Source organism: Vanessa atalanta, chromosome 16 (assembly GCF_905147765.1).
Source record: "Vanessa atalanta chromosome 16, ilVanAtal1.2, whole genome shotgun sequence".
Taxonomy (NCBI): domain Eukaryota; kingdom Metazoa; phylum Arthropoda; class Insecta; order Lepidoptera; family Nymphalidae; genus Vanessa; species Vanessa atalanta.
The window spans coordinates 9821954-9834027 of NC_061886.1; the positions used below are offsets into that span (position 1 = coordinate 9821954).

General features: G+C 32.1%; 1 protein-coding gene across 7 annotated transcripts in view; it reads left to right on the top strand.

The window, feature by feature from the left end:
• The window catches only part of LOC125069924 (NPC intracellular cholesterol transporter 1), a 59793-nt gene extending 48744 nt beyond the window's left edge, over positions 1-11049 (top strand). Inside the window, exons 19-24 of one of the 7 annotated variants that reach the window (XM_047679545.1) lie at positions 316-590; positions 686-781; positions 863-1057; positions 1436-1523; positions 5776-5855; positions 8278-8656. In XM_047679545.1, coding sequence (XP_047535501.1) covers positions 316-590; positions 686-781; positions 863-1057; positions 1436-1523; positions 5776-5855; positions 8278-8289 — 746 coding nt within the window. In that variant the 3' untranslated portion in view covers positions 8290-8656. Of the gene's footprint in view, positions 1-315; positions 591-685; positions 782-862; positions 1058-1435; positions 1524-5775; positions 7223-8277; positions 8657-10670 lie in introns of those variants that run through there. The other 6 variants (XM_047679544.1, XM_047679548.1, XM_047679543.1 and 3 more) reach the window with 6 other exon arrangements.
• Positions 11050-12074: the final 1025 nt, after the last annotated feature.

Genomic DNA, 12074 nt, shown 5'->3' on the forward strand with positions numbered 1-12074 from the left:
CGGCACAAGTATACGCGTAAAAACAGCTGCACTCTATTCCATCACTCTCATAATCCGATGGGACGGCAAATCCGGTATTACCGGAAAGAGTTCGAGCGCAGAACTACTAGCTTTTCGTACTTTTCGAGGCACGGGACTGTAAACATTTCCGATTGCCAGACTCTGAGCTGGTACTGAGAATTTTTTGACTGAAAAACTTAATAACTCTATTGGTCTGACATGAGGTTTGAACTTAGAGCCTCGGTATCTGTGGCCTTGTAACGAGCCACTGGACCACCGAGGCGGCGATATAACCCCTCCCCGGGCGTGGCGCAGGCTACCACACGGTGCTGAAGACGAGCGCGGACTACTACTCGGCGCTGCGCGCGGCGCGCTCGGTGGCCGCCAACCTCAGCGAGACGCTCAACCGAAACCTGCGCGAGGCCGGCAAGAACTCCACCGTCAACGTCTTCCCCTACTCCGTCTTCTACGTCTTCTACGAGCAGTACCTCACCATGTGGCCCGACACGCTCAAGTCGATGGGCATCTCCGTGCTCTCCATCTTCATCGTCACCTTCATTCTGATGGGCTTCGACCTCTTCTCCGCTCTGGTGAGTTCCTCCTCGCAGCTTCGCACCCCGACGTGAAGTCCGAACTTGAATAGTCTCGAATGGACGTCTGTAAATCGTTCGATGCCCTTTTCCAGGTGGTCGTCATCACGATCACGATGATCGTCGTCAACCTCGGCGGTCTCATGTACTGGTGGGGTATCAGTCTCAACGCCGTGTCGCTGGTTAATTTGGTAAGTCGAGCAGTAGATCTAGGGAGGGCAACCAAGCCCGGCGCCCGCGAGGCCCGAGTAGTGAGTGCGTGAGTGCCGCAGGTGATGGCGGTGGGCATCGCGGTGGAGTTCTGCTCGCACCTGGTGCACTCGTTCAGCGTGTCGGGCGGCGGCGGGCGCGTGGCGCGCGCGTCGCACGCGCTGGCCACCATGGGCTCGTCCGTGCTGTCCGGCATCACGCTCACCAAGTTCGGCGGCATCATCGTGCTCGGCACCGCCAACAGCCAGATCTTCCAGGTTCCTTTCATTCGTTTCCTTTCAATAAATACTTTCGATATTGCACGTGAGGTGATTGCCTACCTCCTCCGTTGTATTTTAAATAGACGTACGGCACTAAAGTACGCCACCGAAAAAAGTTTTACTGCCACCGTCTGTGTGTTTATCTGACGTTTACTTTTTTCGGGAATATTTTTCCCACTCCATACAAAATAAGTTTTGTACAAAAAAACGGAAAATATTTGTTGCGTTAATATTTGGATTAAAGTGGTAATATTTATTCTGACAGAATCACATAGTCGCAAAAGGAATTCTTATAAATATTGATAATACAAAAAAAATACATTAAAACCAAGCACTATTCTAATATAAAATATAGTTGAATTGTTACTCTTCTAGGTGTTCTACTTCCGCATGTACTTGGGCATCGTGTTGTTCGGCGCGGCTCACGGTCTCATATTCCTGCCCGTCATGCTCAGTTATATCGGTAAGTAAATACATTTATAAAAAATACGTTTCATTACAACTTGTAGACAGTTTTAACAATCTTTTCAAAAAACAGGTTCCAAATTTCAAATGGTTTATTTTCAATTCGATTATAACAGGTTCACATATGTCGATAAGAGTGGATCAATTAGTATTTAAATCGTCTGTAAATACTTTTAATCGATTTGAAGCAAAAAATATCAATGTAAAAAATAGTGATATTTCAACTTATATCGATTCAATTCGAATTCGAGCGAGCACAATATGTCAATTAAGTTTACTGGTGAGATAATTTCTCAGTTCATATTAATCATTCAGAAATTTATCAACCAATGTTGGTCAACTAAAATCGAACTGTGTGAACCTTCTGTGAGATTACAGTGGAATTAGACAAAATTCATTCTAAAATAGGCCAAGAGATCTCTAAATTTGAACAATATGGTACTTAACAGGAAAATTAATTAATAAAAAATATTGCTGAAAATAATTTTCACTTAAGAACAACAACTGTCTACGTCATCATTCAGACGTCCATCCATGATCACGTGTCATATCGATTACGACGTACGTATAACCCGTAAGAGTTAACTTGAGATCTCGCTTGACGAAAACGCAGCATTTGCTGACAGTACCCACGTGTCCACAGCGAATGCGGTAACAGCGCGCATTCTGCTCGGGTCTCAAATAACGATAATTTTTCTTCAATCAAATTAGACAATCCTTACTGAAGGGGTAACTTTGTTTAAGCCCGCAGTGTAGCCAAGATAATATTTAAAAAGGAACTCCGATGCTTTAACTTTTATGATACATTTGTAGAAATTGCAATGAATTGGAATATCCAAATATTCGTGAGCTAGTACAGCTTTTACACATTCACTTTTGGTGTTCAGTTCTATCCTAGTGTCAGTCAGGTAGGTTGAGTTGTAAGGTGATTTTTAAAATTAAATATTTCAACCTGAACATTATTTTGTTTTGTCAGATGTCAAAGGTGCTCGACAATTTCGTTGATGTAAAAAAGAAATATAAATTGACTTTAGGAATTTTTATTCGTTTAAATGATTTTTCAAGAATACTGTAATTAACGTTTTTTTTTCATGATATCATGTATCAATACATAGAGTAAGTATTGATACATGATATCATTAAAAATATCAAATAACCTACCTACACTGGCACAAAATGCGTGCATATTTGAATCATTATAATTAATATAAAAAATAAACGATATGGACATATACCATATATGCATCTTCTTATAGTCAAGGTATCGTTGAATATAATTTTACACACAATTGATTAAATACAGATTAAAAATATTTTTTATATTTCATAAAACGCAACGTTGTTCTACAATTTTGTAGAGCAGGCGAGCAGAATTCTCGATTAATACAGTTCTAAAGAACTTGAATTAATAGCTATCATGGCAACAACATGTTTTCGACCAAATGGATAAATATAAAAAATGTAATAAATTATAATTTTAAGCACAATTGCCTCGATACACTGAAATTTCTCCAACAGAATTTTATAATCCAAGTAACGAAATTATCGATCGAGAACATTTAGTGAACAATTTATAATGGTAAAGATTTAGCGCAACAAAAATCTAATATTAATACCCAATTTTATAATTAAAAAAAAATCAAAATATACTTTATTCAAGTAGGCTTTTACAAGCACTTTTGAATCGTTATTTAATAAACTATTTAAAGTAAAGCTACCACAGGTTCGGAATTTAGATTCTACCGAGAAGAACCGGCAAGTAACTCAGTAGTTACCTACTCTTTTTCAATATCTAAAAATACAGTCATGTTAGTTAAATACAATTATATATGTATGTTGTGTCTCCTGCCTGGAAGTCAACAAGCATTAACTCCACGCTATTTTATCATCAATATACTCTTGTATCGAATAATATGCCTTCTTTACTAATGTATTTTTTACAATTGTCTTGAATCTTTGAAATGGCAAAGTTAAAAATGTCTGCGGAATTTTATTATAGAAGCGGATACGTTGCCCCAAGAATGATTTATTAACTTTGCGGAGTCGGAAACTTGGCGCTCTAAGTTTATCCTTACTTCTTGTGCCCATACAATGATTATCACTGATTTTATCAAAGTGATCAATGGTACTGTGAATATACATAATATTGTTGTAAATATACTGTGACGCAATAGTCAGTATTCCTACTTTGTTAAAAACATCTCGAAGAGAGTCTAATAGTACACCAGTTCAAAGGTAGGTCACATTTTGGTCTACCACTGAGCTTATAATAGGATACACAAAAACATATGGAAACGTCGAGGGGTATCTGATATGTCAGGTGAAGATTGATAATGGATGATGATATAGATAATAGTCCCTTCTTAAACGATTAAACAACTAATTAATTTTCAATTTTGATTAAGTAACATAATGTTGGTCAAACTGAAATGAAATTAGAAATCGTTCAACTATTCTTGAATGGATTTTGTTTAAACCGTGAAGTCGTGATTGCCGCGACGAACGGTATTATATATTATGATAAACAGATAATATTTTTTCAATTATGAGAATTATGCTCACCTGTTATTTTTGTTCATTGTATTCTTTCGACTTGCATCATTTCCTAGTTCCGGCATGATCTTTTTCAGTTTTAAGTTGATTTTATGCACATTTTTATTTTTGCTTCTTTGTATATTGGACCTTTTTTAAATTAAGATGAACAATTAACATATATGTTCCATATAATTATAAATTGTACGAAAATTTATATAATTATAGAACTTATCGAATGTTTAAATTATTGCATAATGTACAATTTGTAAATATATGCTCATATAAAATGTATGTGGCTTGTTACAAGTCTTATTTTGTGATTGTCTTTAGAATCTAACCCAAGCGTTTGCTTAACTAACCAAAGAGGTAGGAGGTACATATAATTATATTATATGCATATTTAATTTTATAATATAAACAGTTTCGCCACACTTGTTGAATTTAAGTGTCAATAGTAATAACATTTACATCAATTCACCTAATACTTTATTCCTTTAACAATTTTGAAACAATTATTGTAAATTTGAAAATAGAACTACATATATAACGTGACAAAAGAAATATATCTTTCCTTTAACGTTGATATATGTTGATGTTTTACAATTGCGATGGTTACGTTTTTATTTTATATTCTGTTAGATTGTTTAATTAATGAATGAAATATAAACACAATGTAGTATAATAATCGCTCGATAACACAGAATAGTACAAAAGAGTTTGTCTATGTTAAATGAAAACATTTTGTATCTGTGTCTGTAAATAAAATTATTTACATCTAGAAATTAATTTGTGATATAGTTATGAGAATTAATACAAGTTCGAGAAAGGTAGGTTATAACACATTTTAACTTATATGTCTGTTGTAAAGATTCCTTTGCCTTATTTTATTGTGAAAAAATGAGTGTGAAACCCCAATATTATATAAAGCTTGATAATTATGTTCGGTGATACTCTAGTATGGTTATTATTTATGCTAATAAGTATATGTGTATTTTATACAGCTTATATCTATTGTTGCTTTGCACTTTATTTTTTGGTCATTTGTGTACAATTATATTTATTCTGTTTCTGCTGGTCTGTAGTTTTTCATTATAGTAATTTGATGTTTATATACTTAGAAATATTATTAACCAATACTAAGGTAGTGGTGTAATATTACAGTTCATATTACATCATGATGGTAATAGAGATTCTTAACTGTCAAATCGTTTGAGAAATGAACGTCCAAACGATCATATTGTATTTGTATTTGTAGTAAGTGGTCACCGTTTTCATAAACATTGCCTTTGCCATTCGATCGTTACACAACAATGTAACGTCTATGTTATTTGATACGACACCAGGACAGCAAACCGAAGCATTTATTTAAAGAAAATCTAGTTAAGCAGATTTTCAAGGTCACAATCGAATTTGAGGCCTTCATGTCTTGAGTAGTGTGTATCCTTCTGATTTAATAAAAAATCTCAATATATCCTCTATTTATACACCGCTTTTGAGTCGTTATTTCATAAGATCAAATTATATGTAAATCATTATATTAATTAGGAATTTTGATTATATCGAGGAGAACCGGTAAGAAAATCTGGAATTACTCTTTTTGACGAATTAAATTACATTGTTCAACTTGAGGCTATAATCTAGTAAGCAATGCTGTGGCTGCTCCCCACGTGTGGGCGGGAGCGGAAGGCAGTGAGGTGACACGTATGTAATTGCAGGGTCGCCGGTCAACAAGCAGAAGCTGGCGCGGCAGTTGCTGCGCGGCAAGGAGGCGGTCGCGGAGACGTCGCTCACGCGAGTAAGCGCGCCAACACACCGACACTATAACTTTGACACGCTACTCGCGTGAACGCTTGCACGCACGAGACTGGACCTTCACGTCCGGGGACTTTGACTAGACTTTGATTCAGCAAACTTAAAAAATATATCGATACAATCGTTAGATTTTTTTTTTTTTTTAATCGTCAGTTTTGAGCAGCTGTCGATTATTGTATTATTGATTTTATTGTATGTTTAAAAAAAAAAGAGAATTAAGTCAAATGCCCTGTCGTTTTAAAAACTCCGTTCGATTCAGAGTCGTAATCGGCGGAACCGTTTCCGATTGTCCATTCATTTCGCGTCTCGCTCACTTGTTCGATATTCAATCGAAATCGTCTCTGTTGTGGATTTACGATTGATTATTGATATGATGGTTAGGAGGTAGCTTGCACGATTATCTTTGTACTGCAGAAGTGATGAGTAAGTTATAAGAAATGAGATTTTAACATAAGCTTCGCTACTATCGGTACGTAATGATGTTAAAATTTTGTTTCCTCAATTTTGAATGGAACAATAGTGACGTGCAAAGTTCAATCTCGTTTCGATCACTAACTTATCGATATTTTTTATTTGTAAACAAAACTGGTTGAGTGTCACAGCAACATTGCAAATTTATTTAAACAGCTGTCGAACTTAGTCACTTGTGTTTTTGCGACATTTAGCAACTTTCGGTTGTATTTTGAAGTAATAGGTATTTAATGATGGAAAGTTGAATTTGTCGCATTGACCTGTACACGGGAATTTGGTACTCCCTTTCTTGATAATAATATTATTAGCATTTATATGTAAAGGAGATTTGCAATCGACTAGATAATGTCGTTGATTTTTATTGAAATTATATAAATAGATGATGTAAAGTATACAATGTGAGATTTTTGATTAGAAGATTCGTGTCGCATTGCAATGTTCCTTAAAGGGTTCGGTTCTAACCACTGGTTGGTTGAAGGGACCTGTAGAATATTAATTTTCCTTCAAATTTGCATGTTTCGTATTTCATGTTTAGATGTATATTGACATTAGTCATTCCTAATATTTCGAATTTAATTATTTTGATAATGTTATTTATCGATACATCTGCGTGTACGTCTCTACAATCGCATTTGAACGTAGTAGCGTCGTGTCCATGTCCTCGAGTTCGCGATGTGTACTTAAATCGATACACCTAAAGGGACGCGCGGATTAATTCGAATATTCATAGTATATATTATTATATTTGTACGTAGATAAATCGCGTTTTATAATATACTTCATAATATATTGCACAAGGCTTTAATTTCGTTGATAATTACGCAAATATAATTTTCATGATTATTATTTTCTGCGCTTCGACGCTTTATTTTCTTTTATATTTATATTCTGTGCTTCATGTATTTTTTAAATTATAAGTTATTTGGAAGTATTAAATTATGAAGTATCTGAAATCATATTAAATTATTTTTAATTTATGTTATCAATAAGTTCCTTATATTTAAAAATTTTAGTTAACAACCAGAACAAAAAGCTTAAATATTTAATTAGTGATCAGTAACAGTAAAAGATGTTGAAAAAAAAAACATTTTACATCCAGTGACGTACTATAAAGTAAAGTAGGTATAATTTAATGTAACACGCTGTAGGTGAAAATAAAGATAATAAATATTTTTAGAAGATTGTACTTGAAAATAATTTTTATATCGGCCTTGTAGTTAGTCATTTGTTATAATCTCAAAGGCAAAAAGATTAAAGAAAATAAAATTTTTAAATTGGAAATTGTCAATAATTACGTCAAAATATTTGATCCTTCAGATAGAGCGACGTGCTAGTTGACGAGAGATGCGATTTTATACACCGCCTAGAATTTAAATTACACATTTTGGTTAACTACCTTTATATAATGCTAATTCTGTTACTATATAATCTTTTAATTTATATGGCAGCACTAAAACGTAAGCTGTCAATTTTGAACCATTGTTATTGCAAAATATCGTGTAATGTATGCTTAGTATTTTTTTTAAATCATTCTATTTTGATATCGACCTTTTTAAAGTTGGCAAGCTTATAACTGGAGGTTATATATTCGAATTATTAAATTGATATATTTGAAATTGGAAAAAAATCTTTATATGTGAGTTAAGACCTTTTGCAATAACGGTGACGAGAAAAAGAGAGAAGATTGTGTATTACGGAATAGTATTATTTGCATTGAATAGTTGTCCGTCAATTATTTACAAGGTAAGTGAAAGTCTCGTCGCTGGTTGTAAAAGTCCTGTCCGTGAAAACGATTTAATTTAAATTATTACTGTGTTTATTTACATAACTAACAATGGGAAATGCTAGGTATTAACTTATTTCTTAAAAAAATGGTGTCGGTTTTATTCTTTTTTATTCATAAACGAAATATAAAGAGGCGCGTATTTTTACAGGTACGCCTTTAAAGACCAAGGAAATTAAGAAAATATAATTATTTATATCGTTTGTAATGTAGCTCTTTTGGTGATTTTACGATTTCTTTTAGTTTAGTCAATGTGATGTTATTTCCAGAGATTTTCTTAGTATTGCCCTCTATGTTCCTATATGATTGTATAGACGATTTGTATTGATATAAAATAAAATATTTTATCGAATTGTCGTAATGAATATGCAAATATAACAATAATTGTAAAAAGATTCGAATGTTTTTTAAGAACTGAATCTCCTACTTAAAGTTAGTACTTAAATAGAGGGAAACGCTTTCATTGTCCAAAGGTTATGGTTTAATTTAATGTTATAACCGACAACTTAATGTAATAGAAATAAATTACGTTTTTTTTTATTTTCTTTTCGTTTTATTTTTAGTCTAGCACCTTTGCATGGCATGAGCACTACGCTGCTGCCATATCATTGCATGGAACGCTTATTTACACAATAACACATCTAAACCCGCCATTATATATTAAACCGATTTTTATTTGTTTTTGTTGAATATTAATAAAAATTTTTAATAATAAAATATTTTTGATTACAATTAAGCATTAACGAATGCTATTACTAATTTCACAATGCTTTCTAATTAATTTAAAAATTAAGTAACACAAATATTAATAAATTAATAATAAAGGCGGCTTTAAATGTTACCATTTAAAATTAAGTCAAGGTCCAATGTACAAATTATAAAAAATGTTTTTTTCTTTTTTTATAAAAGGATCTGCTCATGGCAAGTGAAAGCAACGTAAGGAATTCATTGTATTAAAGCAAAAGCACTTAGCGTAACATCATACATTTGATCGTCATCACCTAACATTAAAAATAATGTATTTTAGATTATCATATTATGTGCAGTTAGAGCTTTAGTAGATTAGCAACATTTACAGTTTACAAAACAAGACACATTTCTGTATAGTGCTTTTGACCAGAAAATAGTAAAATAAAAAAAAAACGATTTATAAAGTACAAAAAATATAAATAAATGCTTATATTTTGTATCAGGCTACACGTAGGGATACACGAAACTATAAATTTAAAAAAGTTAAGAGTTAATTGCAGCTGTTGCAAATTTTGAGGATTAAAAAAGTAAGTATTTCATAAAGAAACCTTTTTATACTTAATATAATCCAAGGATCTTAGGGCTTGACCTATAAACGCTGTTTAGAGGGTGATTCGTTAAACAATGCTATGTCTTCTTCTTTCGTATATCAAATCAGTCAAAACAGAATGAGAGAGTGAGAAATCAGTGTTTAAATAAACACCCTCGCAGCAACGTTTATAAGTACGGCCGCTAATTTTAGTGAGCTAAGATTTAACAGTGACTTAATTTTCATAAGCTCCTAAACATATTTTACAGAATATAAAAAAACCAAATCTGTAAATCAATTTTGACAAAGACACTAATTATTTTGACTCTATTTGTTAAACATTAATTAAGAATAAAAAAAAGTCTTATATTATCAATAAGACCAGACAAGAAGTCTTGTAAAAATAATTAGTGACTATTGTATAAGAATGTTATTAAAATTAATATCGTTTTTGTGTATCGCTAACCAGTTCACGAATCTGTCAAATTAGCTTTGGCCAAAATTATTTAAAAAAAAAACTTATCGATCATATTTTACAGAGAATATCGAAAATCAATACTTGAATAAATGAAATTAATATTTATGAGTAATTATTATTAATCATAATTCATACTAGTTTTGTTTTTATTAGAATAGGAAGAAAGTTTTTTTAAGGATTTAAAGTATCTTATAAGTAAATTTCAGGAGGAAATATTTTTTAAATATTCAGTTTGGTGCCCTAATAGTATAAATTAACAATAGAACCACTGTAGAAATGTATGTCCAAAAGTTAATTCCTGTTACATCAATATTTAGAACGAACAGTCATGCTCAAAAAATTCTAAATGCAGACTTTTATAAATATCGTTATAAAAAAAGAGAGACTATCAAGATACATGAGATATAGATTGTCCAAAAAATTATATTTTACTGTTTTTGTTTCTCTACATTTATAATTTTATACACAATTATATTAAAGTTGGAGACTAAGCACAGCAGTAGTTAGCAAACATCGTATTTTATGATTTTAGCTCAAAAAAACAATACCAACACAATATTTATAAATTCTATAGAAAACGTGTTTGGTCATAAATGTAAAGTTCACTGATATTGCAAATATTTCGTTCAGAAACATAATATCTGACTCAAATATCTGAACACCAGCTCAACGAACATGCTTGCTGTAAGTGTTTATGTAGTGTGTACATAGACTGCTGCTAAAATTGCCGTTTTTTTGTATCACACCATATTTAGTAACAGCGTGTATACAACGATTCATATTATAGGCATAACCCGCCGTCGGGGACGCTGGCGAGTGGTCCCGGGAGGCGGCCGCACCTACGGCAGTCTAAACTCTACGCCAGTGGAGCCCCAGGCCTCCGGCAGCGGCCTCAACCTCACCAACGAAATGTAGTGTAATGGTATCTGGGATTTACTGACCCCTACTACTGAGTTATATAAATGCTATTTTAAGTTAATAAGAGAAATGTTAAAAGGAAGGAAAAAACCGGTTTATCTTTTGATGGTAATTTAAAAAAGAACAGTTCATAAATATTGTCATAATAATGCAATTATATTAATGCTGTTTATTGATTTTATGAGAGCTTTTTTTCTATTCAAATTTTGATACCGTGGTGTAAAATAATGGATATCAGTAAATCTCAGTGGAAGATTGGACTTGAAAAAAAAGTGAGTGGTGTCAAGTAGTAGTTAAAGTAAATCGACGGTAGAATGTGGTAGAAATTTTATATGTAAATGTTAAACAACGTTCCAATTTATTACGTACATTAAGTACAGTTAAAGAAGATAAAAATCTAAGTGCTATCCTTTCTGCCCCATTATTAATTACGTAAAATGTAACCCTAAACGCCACACTGGATACATTTAACGATACTTAAGACATTTTACATGTCAAACGTGTGGCGGTACGACATAATAAATAATATTATGTAAAATTTTATGTTTGCCAAAATGTAAAGTAATTAGTTTTTTTACTCTAAATTAAGATCATTCATAAATAAATGCTTTTTTTATAACAGCTTCAAATTCTAGTAGATTTTTTAACGATTTTTTTTTTAAAGAGGGTATGCAATGACACTCTTTAATTTTGTCTATGCGAAAGTCGAGGCTTGAGATCTGGGGTAATGATATTCATGTTAGAATCGTAATATATACGAAATAATTATATTAGTATTATTCACTGTTATACATATTTATATATGTGATAAATAGTGACGAAGTCGAAAACTTAGAATAAATGTTAGCTGAGTTTTATATTATAATGAAAATTATATCCTCAATAGGATAATATTGTTATAATTTCATGGGTATTAGTTTTTTTTAAACGAAATTTCTTGGAAAAGGACCAAGTACAAAGTTTTTTGAAATTTTTTAACAGAATTTAGCATGGAGATAATATTCGATATTTTTTTTTATAGTGACAGTAGTAAAATATATATCATATTATGTAAACATAGTGCTTATGAAATGTTTATATAAAAAAAAAATATTTCAATGAATTATCGTCTAAAACTGTCTGTATATAATGTTTCTCGCGAATTTTTCAGGATTTATCATTAATGTAAGATTAAAAGAATAATATTTATTTTAGCTAATTTTTAATTTAATATTTTTTTCAATTTAAAGGAGTGTTTTAATTTAACGGGAATTATATTTTATTTTATCTTGTG